Genomic DNA, 17,550 nt, shown 5'->3' on the forward strand with positions numbered 1-17,550 from the left:
TAATGTATGAGGAGACGCATGAATGTGGAAGAGGAGAAGATTGTTAGCAGACAGATTGGTGTGGCGTTCTATTCTCTGCCTACTTCCGCGGGAAGCGGCGTAATGATTAGCCAATTCCTTTTCAAAAGCATGCACAAGAACTGTCAAAATTGTTTTGGTTGTGTTTATTTGTTTATTCCATGGAAATGAAATGAATTTTTATTCATTTTAAGAAAGGCTGAAGAATTTGTTTCACCTTCCCCTCATGGCCAAAAAATCCACACGTTCCGGTGCCGCGTAGTCAATACACATGTTTTTTTTCCGAATTCTCACAAAATATCTTTATAATGTGCCCGATAAGTGGTAATTGTTTAAAAAACTTCATTCAATGCGTAAATGTATTATGTAGGAATACTTAAAATTTGAACTTATTATCATGTTAAATGCATTTGTTTGATAGCCAAACCATTTTGTTGTTGTGGGAGTACCATAAGACCAGTTAGATTAGATCAGATTATCTTGCACTAGAATGGCAAAGAATGTTTTCATGACCTGTTTATGCAGTATGCATTTGTCGGGTTGTGGTCCCGTAGTTAGTGTCGCGGATCTTAAGTCAGAGTTTCTCAGTTCGAATCCACTCTACCACAATTTGATAATAATGAGCCGCTCAGGCTCACAGAAATAGTATGATAGTGAAGTATTTTTGTTGATAATGAAAACACAAATATTTCTCGTTTTTTTAATAAAAAAAATAATAAAAAAAAGTATTATCATTGTGATGCCTAAGATTTTCTCGCATTTCATGTGTTTACTTCAGGTTTGTTTACTTCAGGTTTAAATAATGGCGGCACAGCGATCACGTCGATACAATGCCGGAAATAAGATCAGTAAACTTCTAGATGAAGAAGAAGAAGATGACTTCTATAAAACTACTTACGGAGGTTTCGAAGAGGCCGTGGAAGACAAGGAATATGTGTGAGTTAATGCTGTGTGGACTGTTCCACACAGAGGGCAGTTTGTTATATCATAATTGTTTGTTATCTGCTGTAGTTCCCACTTAAGTCCCAACTTACATATCGACCTTTTTATCTAGCAGAAGGTATAAACGGTACTAAAGATATAATTGGTGTACTGGAATTTATTGAAGAGTGCATGGATATAATTTTTTTGTTTGTTATTTTTGTATATATATATATTTATTTTGAAATGAAATCATATAATATTTCTGGTTAGTATTAGATGGCAAAAAATTTTGAGTTTACTCAATCAGCCGCAACTTTGGATCCCGCTCTCTTCCTGGTCATCTTTTAAGAGCTAGTATCGCTGCACGCCGCATTAGTCGGTCTTGATCTTTTCACTTAATAGGTTATAATACTCGATCATGTCTAGACTGGCTCCGCCTCTGCTCTTCTCGTACTGCAAATCGATAGTACAGATCTTTGCTACTGAGCTGGTGTTTTTGTCACCCCCTTATCACCGTGTGCTATAATGATAAACGTGCAAGGACTTATTTCACTGCCTCAACACACTTCGGACGGGAAAGGTATTTTTACCCGTTCGGTCTCTTGATGCTTAAGCTCATTTCCAAGTCAGAAATAAAGGAATTGTACCAATCTCTTTGTTAAGGTATTAGCTATATGTACATAATTATCAAATTCCTTCGCCAGCAGTCCGCAACCGTAAAAAACGCCCCTCCCAAATGTGTTAATATTGTATTTTTCTTATCATTTTATTATCCTTCCCGTGCTCGAGTGTACTCACCATAAATATGAATTAAAATAGATGAATGGATTCAACCTTCACACACCCCCTTGTGGCTTCTGAGTCTCTCCTCTTTAATATTCCATTTATGTAATACAATTTGCAATTTGATACCTTCTCATATTTAGGCAAGGTGTTGAAGGTGCGGATGAAGTAGATTCAGACTTCAGTATTGATGAGGACGATGAACTGATCTCCGATAATGAAACGGATAATAAACAAAAGAAGAAACCATCTGTCAACACCCGAGCTTACAAGGTCTGTAACTATGCTTTATTAAACCTTGTATAATTGAACGAAAGTGTTTAAAATAAAATACACTGACTCTTAACAGATCCTCATTAGACATGCAATGTTGAATTACATTTTTTTTAAATGTATATTTTGTTTGTCTCATCAGAGACACCATTTAAGGGAAGAGATTATGCAAGTCTGGACAGACTTGACAATTTACAGGGCTTACAAACTGCGATCAGTGGGCTTAAGTGATCACTTAATACACTTGTGTGAGGTTCGCTTCTCCATATATTTAATCTGCAGGCACCAATTCACTCGTGAGTTAGAAGGAACATTCTATCGAAATTGTTTCTATTTGTGATGGAATTGCATTTTAATATATTATTAGATTAAAACCAATATTTTTAGCTTTTCCACTTTATTTTTATTTGCCCAGCAACCGGGTTTCGTCTATACCGACATCAAAAGACTGATAATGTCGCTAACGACGAAACCCGGTCGCTGGTCAAATAAAAATAAAATGGAAAAAGCTAAAAATATTGGTTTTAATCTAATAATATATTAAAATGCAATTCCATCACAAAGTGTCAGTGGATAATATAAATCTGGAGGTCTTAGTAAAATAACTGTATTTTGAGCTTCTTTTGTCTACCCTATGTCCAGTGAATGGTGTTACAGGGGAGGGGACATATATTGTAGAGTAATGCCACAAAAAATTTATTGATCAAAGTTTTTTTCGAGACACTTGTGCTACGATTTTTTGCTTAATTCTCTTTCAATTTGAGTTTGGTTGTGGTGCCGCAGAATGGTTGACTTTGAGTCAGAGGCTCTGAGTTCGCGCCCGATCCGCCGGCTTCAGCAGTGTGGATCGCAAGTCTTCCTAACTATTATTACTATAATTTATACTAAAAGCATTTTTGTGTATGTTAGGAACCAGCCAAGGCAAAACCGAAACCCGTCAAGAAAAGCTATGAAAAACCGAGAAATCGAAAAAAAACCACCGCTTCAGTTGAGGACACAAGTATTTTAGAAAAATCTGCATCAGGTAATTCTTAAATTCTTAACAATTTGGTTTTAGATTATTTCAATTCCGTGTTGTAAACCATTATAAAGTTTCATTACCTTATATAATTATTTCTCGATAACTCCTTCATGTATTAACATGAAGGAGTTATCGAGATGAAAAATGGAAGTCCTATGATTGATAGCAATATTACTCAATATTTCAAATGTTTTATCCATGTATTCAAAGTGATTTAAACCTTTCCATTTTTCAATATAAACTTTAGGGTTGCCATCGATGGATGAAAACTCTTAAGTTAATTAATATAATCGGTCTTCAATCTTTGATATGTGTCGCCTACTTTCGAAACCCGCCAGATCCATATAAGTCGATTTTACAAAAAATGCAAAATTCTCTGGGTAACATTTATGTTTAAAAGATTTGTCTATTTTTAGATAAAATATTTTGAAATAGAGAATTTTCCCATTTTTTTTAGATAATTATTAACTATTTTAAAAAAAAAACATAAGATATAAACCGATAATGACGTCATTTTAATTTTTGACCTATCCCCCCTCTCTGATTGGCCGATATGGGTCAGAAGGCAAGATCCATGAATATAGCAGAATTTGTAATACTACGCTGATTTTACGTATTTTTAGCAGGGTTTTCAAGTATGTATATAAATATTTCAAACAATAAAACCCCCAATTGGCATTCTGATAGAGTATATATTATAAAATTGGATCTGGCAAATTTTGAAAGTAGGCAACACATATATTGTATATTAGTGTCCAGACCAAATCTGGTTTTTGACTTTGGAATCTAGAGAACCTCATTATTGTTAAGTATACCTATTCGTTTACTTTGCTTTCCAGAAAAAAAGTCTACAAGGAAATCTACCGCTGTCAAATCAGCGGAAACTTTGGAAAGGCTGAAAGTGAGGACGGAACTTCAGAAAGGAAAAGTAAAGAAAACGGTGAAAGAGGCTCGGGAGCCCACGCAAGAAGAGAGACTTGCGGAGGCGGCCATCACGGAGAAGGAGAATATCAAGAGTTTGGGTGAGAATTTTATTTTAAACATACATTTCATTTTAAAAAGTCTGACAGGCGATTTGACATGTTACATGCAGTTGGCTGTCCAAACTCAAAACACAGTAAGGGACATTTTTTTGTAGTACGTTTTTTTTTGCATTTTTGGATTAAGTAGATGCTACTTAGTGCAAAAATGTAAAAAAAACGCACTGCGAAAAAAATGTCCCTTACTGTGTTTTAAGTTTGGGCAGCCGCAGTATGCTCACAGTAGTCTAAAAGATTTTTTTTTTTAAAAAAAGCTCATTAATTTTATGTTCAATTTCATGATATCAAATGAATTTGTTGTTTTTATATGTACCTATAATACCACCTCTGATCTTAAAAATATTTATATATAACGGGAAATAACATTTGTAAAGCATGTGTAAAATATATCATCCTTATTCCTATGATGAAAAAATACGGAATGATATGTCGACCATGAATATACAAGTAGGAAATACTAAAAGTAACCGGTATTTAAAAAAATTGAGTTTATATCTACTAAAAATAAACTCCACTCTGTATTTTTAATTTATTGGTGTAATATTATTTTTTATTTTCCAGAACGTTATCAGCGATTAGAATTAGAGAAAAAAATAACTCGCCCATCAAAAAGAAAATTGGATGGCCCTTACATAAGGTTTGTATATTCTATATAAAGTTTTTGTTTTAGAAAAACCTACATAGTCTCATAATAGGAACTTCTCCGGAGGCATAAGAGAGGTAGGATGGGGAAGTAAAGTGAGAATATTGATTAAGACATGTAGAAAAATATAATTGTATCTGTAATTGGCGGGAACCAAACTTGTAGATGCCAATTTTGCACTCGAAAGCTTCTGTCAAATTACTATTTTTGCTCTATTAACCTCTCGGTGTGTACCGCCCTAACCGCGGGGCCATAAAATACCAGGTCAGATAGCGTATGGCCCCACGTTTGGGACGCAGTGAGTATTTCAAATTAACAATATTCATCAATTATGTACTTCAAAAAATAATTCCTTAGCTTATTTGATGCTGGAAATTATGTCAAATCGATTAGCATTTATACATTCTTACTGAAATTTCCACAGCGAAAAAATAAATAATGCATTTTTTTTACAGGTATCACTCGTTCACCGTCAATCCCTTAGTAACCGTATTATCATCTACCGACTTTGAAACTGAAAATGTTGGCGTCGAAGAGACCCAAGAATCTGTGAAGGTGGAAAAAATGGACGTGGATACTGCCGATGCCGACGCCGAAGAGAAACCGAAGGTTAAAATCAAGAAAGAAATTTGCGATATCAAGCCTGACGAAGATGCCATTGCCTTGCCGGAGAACAGGTGCGTTTTTATACCTGACATTTTTATTACATTTTATGATAAGCTGACATTTATGTACTTACATAATACTTACCATTTTTCACTAATATTTTTTGTGATGTTGTTTTTAGTGAAATGAATAAATCTGTACAGGATGTATCTATGAAAGACTTGCAAGAAACAAAAGAGACATCGGACTCTAAAGAAATCCCAGAGTAAGAATTAAATAATTCATGAAATATTTTACGTTTTATTGTAATAAACTTTTTATGTAATAGACATCAGTGCATAATGTGCAAATTTTTGGTAGCTTTCCTATTTTTGTATTTTCTTTAATAACTAGAATAAAAACACAATCTATTTATTGTAACTGCAGACAGTTGGTAGAATTCCATATTGAATTGTTGGGTAATATATCCAAAATTAAACAAGGTTTATTGGATTGAATTCTATATGTTAATACGTGACGTGTTTGATAATGTCTTAATAAGACAAAATGCGTCACGTATTAACATATAGAATTCAATCCAATAAACCTTGTTTAGTTTTGGATATATTACCCAACAAAAACACAATCGTTTCAGTTCTGAAGAGATGGAAAAAAATCCAACAGCCAAGCAGTTTCACGGTAGGTACTACTGAACTTAGGTTATGGTTTACATTTCATATGAAAGTAGTGGTAACAATAAGTTCAGCGCTATCTAAAATCAACTTGTTTTAATTTTTTATTATGCATTTTATTAAAATACTAACTTGGCATTCTCTTCAAGGAATTTTCATTTACATGGGAATATATGAAATGTTACCCCAAATTTGTAATCTAGTATTATTCAGATTTATTTAAGTAATTACCATTCAATTACCAAAATAAATAATCAAGATATTTGATTATCAAAATGCTTACTTTGTGACAGCGCATAGCCTCGTCTTCACTTTAGGGGGTGGCTTCTTGGGGAATATCTGACTGAATGCCTTGTCGTGCACATCATTTATAAAGGTGATTACAGTTCTCTCAAACTTTTTGCTGTCCTCCCCTTTGGCTGTTGGATTTTTTTCCATCTCTTCAGAACTGAAACGATTGTGTTTTTGTTGGGTAATATATCCAAAACTAAACAAGGTTTATTGGATTGAATTCTAAATGTTAATACGTGACGCGTTTTGTCTTATTAAGACATTATCAAACACGTCACGTATTAACATATAGAATTCAATCCAATAAACCTTGTTTAATTTTGGATATATTACCCAACAGTTCAATATGGAATTCTACCAACTGTCTGCAGTTACAATAAATAGATTGTGTTTTTATTCTAGTTATTAAAGAAAATACAAAAATAGGAAAGCTACCAAAAATTTGCACAATATGCACTGATGTCTATTACATAAAAAGTTTATTAACAATAAAACGTAAAATATTTCATGAATTATTTAATTCTTACTCTGGGATTTCTTTAGAGTCCGATGTCTCTTTTGTTTCTTGCAAGTCTTTCATAGATACATCCTGTACAGATTTATTCATTTCACTAAAAACAACATCACAAAAAATATTAGTGAAAAATGGTAAGTTTTATGTAAGTACATAAATGTCAGCTTATCATAAAATATATTATCTACATTAATAGTCAGAGTAATAGTCTTCATAACATTACTAGTCTTAACAGTAATAATGATTTAAGTCAAAGCTTAACTTCCCTAGCTAGCTTGCATTTATCAGATATTATGGCAGAAGATGAAACAGAAAGTTTGTTAAATACAATAGATAATTTAGAGCAAAGTGTTAATCAAAAACAACTACAAATTAATAGTTTAACTACTCAAGTTGCTAATTTACAAACTCAGGCACAAACTCAAAGATACAATACTACTGGTCAGTCTTGGACTTTAGCACTACCAAGTAACATAAACGGCGGTATTAATACACCATCCTGCAGATTGAGTATAGGTTCTACTATCACGGTAACGGCTTGGAAAACTTACGCCGGCGTTAACAATGTTGCAGGTGATGTTACCCTTGATATTGCTAATAGGGTTCTAACTATTGGTGGCAGTAGTTGTGGCTCTGTTAATGCCTATTAAGCTCATGGAATAATAATAAAGATGGTAGTGGTAATAGTATGATAGCAATGTTAAGTGCATTTATAGGATTTTGTAGTAGTTTTATACCGGAGATTTTTCATTTCCTTAAGGACAAAAAAGATAAGGAACATGAGCTGAAATTAATTGACCGGCAGATAGAAGCTTTAAAGACTGGGCATAATTCTCGGCTGGAGGAAATACAAATTAGAGCTGATAGCGATGAGAGTAAGTATCTGTATCAATATGCTGGCATGCAAATAGCAAGCAACACCACTAACAGTAATTGGGTAAATAGTTTATCTGTCAGTGTTAGACCAACGATTACTTATATCTTTTTTCTACTCTATGCATCCTTAAAAATAGCAATTTTCCTAAAATATGGTGCATCAATTGCCACAATATGGAGTAGTGAGGATCAGGGGATATTCTGTGCGGTTATTGGCTTTTGGTTTGGTCATCGAGCCTTTGGTAGATTCCGAATTAATGGCTACGGTCATGGTTATGGTAACGTTAATGGCAATGGTAACGGTAAAACTCACGGCTATTAATAATAAAGCGGAATATATAATTAAAACCTTGGAAGGACTGAGACTACAACCTTATTATTGTCCGGCTGGATTAAAGACTATCGGTTGGGGGCATGTTATCAAAGACAATAGACAACAACAAAAGTTTGAGAGTATGTATTACTTAAGAACAAGCAGAGTGCTTACTGAAGCAGGATATGGCACAAGCTAAATCCACTATTTACCGACATTGCCGCATACCATTAAGCTATTACCAAGAGGGAGCTTTGATATCATTTATTTTCAACTGTGGAGCTGCTGCCTTTCAAGCTTCAACTTTAAGGCAAAAACTACTGCGTGGTGAATATTTATTAGCTGCTGATGAATTTCCTAGATGGGTTCATGCTGGCGGTATTAAGCTTAATGGTTTGGTAAAGAGACGATTATTGGAAAGGGAAATATTTTTGCAAGGGACTTAAATAAAATCGGAAGAATATATTAACGAGGAGTAAAATGCTAAGCCAAACTAACCACAATATAGATCAAGAACAAGATAAGAATCAAGAACAACATGCTCCTAGTTTAAACAAAAAGAAAAATAAACCTCAAGGGGTTGTGCTAAATAACACGGTAAAGCAGACTTCACCTACTCCTTCGTTAATACCATAAACTATCGAACAAGCAAGAAAATTTTATGCAGTTTCCAGTGATAATATTGCTAAGCAAAATATCATTGAAGCAAATGAATTGATAGCCGAGAAAGTAGCAGAATTGCATAAGCTGGAGGAGTTGCATCAAAAGCTACTCTGCACGGAAAATAACCTAAAACTTGAAGTAATGAACTACATGCAGCTGCATACTTACTTAAAAAAAGGGGATTATATTCTTGCTTCATGGAAAAGCTCTACTCGCAAAACCTTTGAAATACCTAAGTTTAAAGACGACTTTCCCGACCTGTATGCTATATATATCAAAGAAATCTCCACTCGCACCTTTAGACTGTATTAACTGACAGTCATTACCTTTACAGAAATAAATTTTGAGTCTATTATAACCTGAGTTTAATGTTTGGACTTTGGACAAAAACCCCTGTTTTTTCACAAAATAGAAAGTTTTATAAAAAACTAGTATTTTGAATTAACTTTCTAAGATTATCATTAATCTATAGTTAATATTTTTATAATTTTAGGTAAATTATTTTATATAATAAATAAATTATAAGTTGCTAAATATAGGCTAAATTATTTTGTCCAAAGTCCAATCAAGAGTTTTGATGGAAGAATTTGTACACTTAAAGAAACCATTTTGGGGTTGTCATTTTTGGGCTAGGGGATGTATGGCAATTAGCTCAGGAAATATAACTGATGATGCAGTGATATATAGCAGTATATTGATGAGCAAGAAGGTGAACCAGTTAACGATGATCGATTTCTAATCGATTCCACTTTATAACCCCTCAGCTTATAGCTGAGGGTTGTTTAGTGGAACTTGCAATACAGAATTATTTAATAATTGGGTTAGAAGTTTTTAATGTAAAGAGTTAAAAGCAGGACAGGTTGTAGTGATGGACAACGGTAGTTTTCATAAATCTCAAAAAACAAAAAACCTAATAGAATCAGTGGGTTGTGAAGTTATTTTTTTGCCACCATATTCACCCAACTTAAATCCAATAGAAAAGTTTTGGGCTAATATGAAGCGATGGATTCAAAACAAAATAGCAGAAATTGGTAAATTATCTGAGGTTATTTCTATGCTCTTTGTTACCTAATTCAATTTGATGTACTAAATCACAGAATATTTGGCTTTACAGCTTTTATCAATATAATTAATTGGCAACTCGTATTAAATTAGTAAATACAAACTAAATAAATATTGTAATGCAAAAATCACTAACTGAGTATAGTCAAATATTATCTGAATTTTAATCTTAAATAATAGTTAAAATCTGATCAGAGTCTATAATAGAATTTGTGTGTCATTGCAAAAAAGATAGTAAGAGATTACTGAAAAAATCTATCACTATGTTAGAGCTATCTACCTGCTACTCTTTTTTAAAACATTTGGTTACCTTATCAACTGCTTTTAGGCAATGCTAAATTATAAAGGTAGACAAAACATTCTAAATATTTTAGCATTGTTATCCCAGTTTTAGTCCGTGCTAAAATTGAGTAATGAATATTTTTGGGGAAACTACACTTGATGCAAGCAAACAATGAACACTGTAGTTTAATAAAGGCTTTAGACAATCATGAATTTAACATCCCAGTATTCTAAGTAACTCAAAAAGCTAATATTACCTCTGATAGCGTACAATATTTATTTAATAGCCAAATATTCTGTGATATAGTACATCAAAAAGGAGATCATATGCCATATAACTCGAGACCTAAAAATATATCTAATGGTCTAAATATTAATTTCAGATCAGATTCAGAGTTATTACATCAGAATGAAAATCAAAAAGTACGAAAGAGAAAAATAAATACTGAAGATAAAGAAAATGTAAAAGTAAAAAGATTACGACAAGATAAATCAAATTTATCATTTAGTGATTTAGATAGAGTAGATGAAGTGACAAAATTTTCTAGAGTTAATGATCGAATGACTCAAAGTATAAACATCGATGAAGCAAATAAATCAAAAAGGAAATTTGTTAAAAGCATAACAACTGGTTCTAATTATTCAAAATTTAGAGATTTTTTAGATACAAAAAAAGGCAGCGACATGTTCAATGTTCTGTATAAAAATCAAGTTCATTATAACATGTCCAGTATTTTAGGTGGAGCAAGAACTCAAGCTAAGCAAGCGTTTGAGGATCTGTATGATCTTTGGTTTGATGAGAAAGGAGAAAAAACAAAATATTTACAAACTTTAGAAAACAATGGAGTAAATCTATCTAATATATCTAGCATTTTAACTGGAATAGGAGCTAAAGCTAAGCAAGCTTTTAAAGATCTGTATGATCTTTGGTTTGATGAGAAAGGAGAAAAAACAAAATATTTACAAACTCTAGAAGACAATGGAATAAATCTATCCACTATATCTAGTATTTTAGGTAAAACAAGAGCTAAAGCTAAGCAAGCTTTTAAAGATCTGTATGATCTTTGGTTTGATGAGAAAGGAGAAAAAACAAAATATTTACAAACTCTAGAAGACAATGGAATAAACTTACCCACTATATCTAGTATTTTAGGTGGAACAGGAGCTAAAGTGAAACAAGCGTTTGAGGATCTGTATGATCTTTGGTTTGATGAGAAAGGAGAAAAAACAAAATATTTACAAACTCTAGAAGACAACGGAGTAAATCTATCTAATATATCTAGTATTTTAAGTAAAGCAAGAGTTCAAGCTAAGCAAGCGTTTAAGGATCTGTATGATCTTTGGTTTGACGAGAAAGGAGAAAAAACAAAATATTTACAAACTCTAGAAGACAACGGAGTAAATTTATCTAATATATCTAGTATTTTAAGTGGAACAGGAGCTAAAGCTAAACAAACTTTTAAGGATATGTATGATCTTTGGTTTGATGAGAAAGGAGAAAAAACAAAATACTTACAAACTCTAGAAGACAACGGAGTAAATCTATCTAATATATCTAGTATTTTAAGTGGAACAGGAGCTAAAGCTAAGCAAGCCTTTAAGGATCTGTATAATCTTTGGTTTGATGAGAAAGGAGAAAAAACAAAATATTTACAAACTCTAGAAGACAATGGAGTAAATCTATCTAATATATCTAGTATTTTAAGTGGAACAGGTGTTAAAGCTAAACAAACTTTTAAGGATCTGTATGATTTTTGGTTTGATGAGAAAGGAGAAAATACAAAATATTTACAAAATCTAGAAGATAACGGAGTAAATCTATCTATTATATCTAGTATTTTAAGTAAAGCAGGAGCTAAAGCTAAGCAAATTTTTAAGGATTTGTATGATCTTTGGTTTGATGAGAAAGGAGAAAAAACTAAATATTTACAAAATCTAGAAGATAACGGAGTAAATCTATCTAATATATCTAGTATTTTAAGTGGAACAGGAGCTAAAGCTAAGCAAGCCTTTAAGGATCTGTATAATCTGTGGTTTGATAAATACGGAAAGAAAACAAAATATTTACAAACTTTAGAAGACAACGAAGTATATCTACCTAATATATCTAGTATTTTAAGTGGAGCAGGAGCTAAAGCTAAGAAAGCTTTTGAGGATCTGTATAATCTGTGGTTTGACGAGAAAGGAGAAAAAACAAAATTTTTACAAACTTTAGAAAACAACGAAATCAATCTATCTAATATATCGAGTATTTTAGGTAAAGCAGGAGCTAAAGCTAAGCAAGTTTCTAAGGATCTGTATGATCTTTGGTTTGACGAGAAAGGAGAAAAAACAAAATATTTACAAAATCTAAAAGATAACGGGATACATCTATCTAATGTATCTAGCATTTTACATGGAACAGGAATTAAAGCTAAGCAAGCTTTTGAGGATCTGTATGATCTTTGGTTTGACGAGAAAGGAGAGAAAACAAAATATTTACAAACTTTAGAAGACAACGGAGTAAATCTATCTAATGTATCTAGTATTTTACATGGAACAGGAGTTAAAGCTAAGCAAATTTTTAAGGATCTGTATGATCTTTGGTTTGATGAGAAAGGAGAGAAAACAAAATATTTACAAACTCTAGAAGACAATGGAGTAAATCTATCTAATGTATCTAGTATTTTACATGGAACAGGAGTTAAAGCTAAACAAGCTTTTGAGGATCTGTATGATCTTTGGTTTGATAATAAAGGAAATCCAACAAAGTATTTACAAACTTTAGAAGACAATGAAATAAATCTATGTAATGTATCTAGTATTTTACGTGGAACAGGAGCTAAAGTGAAAAAAACGTTTGAGAAGCTTTATAAGCTTTGGTTTGATAATGAAGGAAATCCAACAAAGTATTTACAAACTCTAGAAGGCAATGGAGTAAATTTATCTAATATATCTAGTATTTTAAGTGGGGCAGGAGCTAATGCTAAGCAAGCTTTTGAGGATCTGTATAATCTTTGGTTTGATAATGAAGGGAATCCAACACAATATTTAGAGGATTTCACTAAAGCAGATTTTAAGATGAGTAGTTTATCCAATAGTTTAAGTGGAGCGGGAGTTAATGCTTGTTCTGTTTTAAAAGATTTTCATAAAATTTGCTTTGACGAGAATGGATACAAAACAAGATATTTAGAGGATTTCACTAAAGCAGATTTTAGGATGAGTAGTTTATCCAGTATTTTAGGTGGAGCAGGAGTTACTGCTTATTCTGTTTTAAAAGATTTTCATAAAATTTGCTTTGACGAGAACGGACACAAAACAAGATATTTAGAGGATTTCACTAAAGTAGGTTTTAAGATGAGAAATTTATCCGGTAGTTTAAGTGGAGCAGGAGTTAATGCTTGTTCTGCTTTAAAAGATTTTCATAAAATTTGCTTTGACGAGAATGGACGCAAAACAAAATATTTAGAGGATTTTACTAAAGCAGGTTTTAAAATGAGTAATTTATCTTGTGTACTTTGTGCAGCAGGAACTAAGGCTGCATTTATTTTAATAAAATTCCACAATATTTGTTTTGATAGAGAAGGAAAGCCAACGAAATATTTAAGTGATTTTACTAAACCAAAGGTAAATTTTAGGCCTAGTGATTTATGTAGTATTCTGAGTCAAGCAGTAAATAGTTTAGAAAAATTCTATGAATTTTGTTTTGATAATGAAGGAAAGCCAACAAAATATTTAAGTGATTTCATTAAGGCAAAGTTTACACCAGATCTTTTATCTCAGGTGTTACATGGAGCAAGAGCTAATATTTGTTCTGCTTTAAAAGATTTTCACACAGTTTGCTTTAATGAGGATGGCAGCATAAAAGAACGTTTAAGTGATTTCACTGATTCAGGTTTTACTCTGCGTAATTTGTCCAATATATTATCTCTATCAGGAGCTAACGCCGCTTCTATTCTAAAAGATTTTCATGCACTCTGTTTCCATGCAAAAAAAGAATATTTAAGTCATTTCTTAGCTGAAAAAGAACTTTTTGATCTAAATAAATTATCTAACAAATTATTAAATGGAGCAGGAATCAAAACTTGTTCTACTCTTAAACAATTGCATAATCTTTGTTTTGATGAAATAGGTGCAAGAACAAAATATTTAAATTCTCTTATCGAAGAATATATAAATGTAAATGATGGGACAGTAATAGTAGATTTCGATCAGGTATTCAAGTCATTAAATAAAGAATGTAAAAAAATTAGAAAAGCTCCTACTGCTTTTTTAAATTCTCAAAATCAAAATATTTGTGGAATGATTTGGCAAGAAGATGAAGGAATGGATCTAGAATCTATTGAGTATAATATACAATTGATGCTAAAATCAGAGATACAAATTGATTCAGTTCTTGATACAGTAAGTGTTAAGAAAGGGATATATCATAATAATCAATATTTAAGTATTTTACTAATTAAAGGAATTAGTAGTGATCATGCCGTAGTTCTCTTTAAAAAGAATGACATTGTATCAATAATTGATCCACTTAGTATAAAATCAGAATTTAGTAGTAGTTTAGAAGAAATAAGGAAGGATCTTATAGCTTCAGGAGTTAAATCTGTAAATATTATTTGTTCTGGTTTGCAACAAATTGATTCTAGAACATGTGCAGATATATCGCTAATTCTAATTAAAAACATAGCAAATAGGTTACCAAATATTAGATCAACTAAAGAAGATATAGTAGAAATTATTGACAGTATAAGAACAGAGTATAACAATACAGAATTAGAAGCGCAGGTAAAATCTCTTGATTAAAAAATAGATATTGTAACAGAAATAAATGGTTCTTTACAAGAAGAACAAGATCAAAGTACCCATTACTATAACAATAAGCTGACTTTACAACAAGATAATATTGACGCATATTCATCAGAGTTAGTAGGTGATACTTCTTTATCTGAGATTATTATATAGTCAATTCAGGAGAAGTTGGTGACATCATTACTCGTCACTCACCTTCAAGACATTGCTCCTAGCACCAAATCATCCTGAATTGACTAAAGTGGAATCGATGAGAAATCGATCATCGTTCACCTTCTTTTAACAGCCAACTTCTAGAGAAGCGAGGAAACCAATCCAGACCCGATGTCGCGGAGTGGTTCACTCGGTATTAGGCCAACAGGAACGCACCGCAACACATTGTATCCAAATATGCGTAGTAATCAAACCATAGGGGTTAAACCAAATGGTAAAATAACGGCTCTTTCTTATCATGCTACTTATAATAACCCTTATAATGTCACTTGAACTGCTAATTGGTTTTCAGCTCATCAAATTCTAATCAACTGTAAATCATCATATTAAATCATTTTATGTGCGGAATTTATGAATGAATTCAATTAAATCAAGAAAACATGGACTCTTTTTTTACACTGTGGATAAGTTCCACACAATACGTAATTCTCTTCTTCTTCTAAACCCTTATATGCACCCCAGTAGTGCGTAGGGTACTGCATCATATAAACACAGTGTTGTCATGATCGTTAACACATGAAGGAAAGGTGATCAGCCCTCCGCTTAAGGTACCAGTCCAGGATAATACGTAAATAGCGGATAGGTTTCCTTATATGTATAAACATTTCAGGGTATCTTATTTATTAATCATTGTATTTTCTTCAGTATTACATATTTGGTACGATATCACTTTCATCACTTGAGATCCAGAGGCTGTGTAATAATCTGTTTTCAAATTTACTAGACTTAAACAAAAATTCTCATATCGATCGTGTTGTAATAATGTTTTTGCGAGCTATGTATGTAGTTATGTATTTAAAAACCGTGTAAAAAAAACAAGGAAGTCCTATGTGTAATTTAATGTATGTATTTCACATTAATAAAATCATGTACCTTTTTTAAAAATAAGTATTTTTATCGGATGTTTAGTTTTTTATTATTATATGATTGCTACTACCCCATTTTCCTCCTGGGGTGGGTAGAGAATAAAACACTTTAAATACATCCTGATAAGCTCGTAATTTCTTTGACTTCCTTACGTCCGAACATGTCCTCCAGGTATGTAGATTTCTAATGTGAACAAATTGCAAATTATTGATCGGGTCATGCAAAATACTTAGGGCAAGGGACCCTTAAAAATTTTAAATAGAATTTTTGGCATTTTTTATTCATTTTGTTTACATCCCTCTACTTTGGAAAATTTAACTTTCGCACACATTTTCAGGAACCAATCATGTGCGAAAGTTGAGGTCATTGCATTTAAAATGTAATGCGTGAAAGATTGCATTTAAAATGTAATGCGTGAAAGATTAGTGTTTTATGTATTAGCAAAAAGACAGATCAATGTAGGTACTTTGTACAGTAAATAAGACTTCCTATTTGCCTTTAAAATTAGAAACTCATAGATTTTTAGATTCTAGAATAATTTTTTACCAGCTCTTCTCAGCTTCTTCTAACCCTTATCCGTACCCAATGGTGCATAGGGCACTGCATCATTTAAATGCAGTGTTATCTTGATCGTTAACCTATGAAAAAAAGGAGATCAGACTTCCGCTTCAGGTACACTGGACTGCCAGGGTAATATTAACCTTTCCGGGAGTATGGACGTAAATGAACGTCGGTACACATTTTCCTCAAAGGAGTATTGACGATATCGAACGTCGAAGTCAGTTGGTAAGATGTAACTTGTATAGCAATGACATCTGTGGATATTTGTATGTAATTTTGTCATTAAATAAAACCTAGAGATGGTGAGTTTTTTTTTACACAATTTCTATCATCAAAATAGATAGATTTCGTGAACAATTTTTCATGTAAAAAGAACCCACTCCCTAGAGAAAGTCGGACGTCAATTATTGTACTCCCGGAGAGGTTAAATAAACATTAGAGTGAAAAAATCACTTATATTTAATTGACCCCTCCTGGAAATGGAATCCGGGACCTCCAGAACGGTAGCCGAGCGTGCTGACCATTATACTACAGAGGTGAGCCCTGTTTGTACCAGCTAGTCCAGTCCTAACCTCCTGGATTATACCAGGAGGTTAGGTTAGGTTAGTAATCAATTTTAATTGGACGAAGGTAAGATACAGGGGTGAAGACCGGCCTGTTTTTTTTAGAATGGAGTTTTGATTATGATATAAAATTTTAACGGAACTTGTGAATAAAGGAATTTGACTACTTCACATGTTCATCTCCATGAAGAACCTCCCCACGCCAGTAACTCGACATTTTGCAATTGGCGGGAAGGGACCCGCGGCAACAGTTGAAGATTCATCCAACTAAGCTACTGCGCTAAAGGAATGGGGAACTTGTATCGGATGTGCTTGTTACCCTCTTTTCTTGGCTAGACCAGGATAATCATCAGGGAAGAGATAAAATTAAACAAAACAATTCTTATTTTCGACAAAAAGATTTATTTTAATAATTCACAACATTGATATTTTAAAAAAAAAATCTTAACATAAAAATATGGAGGAATTACACAATATACACTGAGGTAACAACACATATTTAAATATTAAGCAAAGGTGCGTACAAAGCAAAACAGAACAAATATAATGTAAAACCTTAAGACTAGTGTACGGGTAGG

At 32.5% G+C, this 17,550-nt stretch overlaps 1 protein-coding gene and 1 long non-coding RNA gene across 2 annotated transcripts in view; one reads left to right on the forward strand and one right to left on the reverse strand.

The window, feature by feature from the left end:
- Window positions 1-17,550, forward strand: part of LOC148309468 (uncharacterized) — a 37,574-nt gene that overhangs the window by 244 nt on the left and 19,780 nt on the right. The window contains exons 2-7 of the mRNA XM_088259982.1: window positions 812-954; window positions 1,869-1,998; window positions 2,908-3,022; window positions 3,859-4,041; window positions 4,621-4,696; window positions 5,158-5,379. Coding sequence (XP_088116108.1) covers window positions 821-954; window positions 1,869-1,998; window positions 2,908-3,022; window positions 3,859-4,041; window positions 4,621-4,696; window positions 5,158-5,379 — 860 coding nt within the window. The 5' untranslated portion in view covers window positions 812-820. The remainder of the gene's footprint in view (window positions 1-811; window positions 955-1,868; window positions 1,999-2,907; window positions 3,023-3,858; window positions 4,042-4,620; window positions 4,697-5,157; window positions 5,380-17,550) is intronic.
- LOC148309469 (uncharacterized) lies at window positions 6,107-6,875 on the reverse strand. Its single transcript, XR_015837521.1, has 2 exons — window positions 6,798-6,875; window positions 6,107-6,427 (listed from the first exon to the last, which is right to left on the reverse strand). It is a non-coding gene; the product is annotated as an uncharacterized LOC148309469 (long non-coding RNA).

The sequence above is a fragment of the Brachycentrus maculatus genome, unplaced genomic scaffold (genome assembly GCF_059751285.1).
Source record: "Brachycentrus maculatus isolate JH-2025_06_01 unplaced genomic scaffold, ASM5975128v1 h1tg000122l, whole genome shotgun sequence".
In the NCBI taxonomy this organism is placed as follows: domain Eukaryota; kingdom Metazoa; phylum Arthropoda; class Insecta; order Trichoptera; family Brachycentridae; genus Brachycentrus; species Brachycentrus maculatus.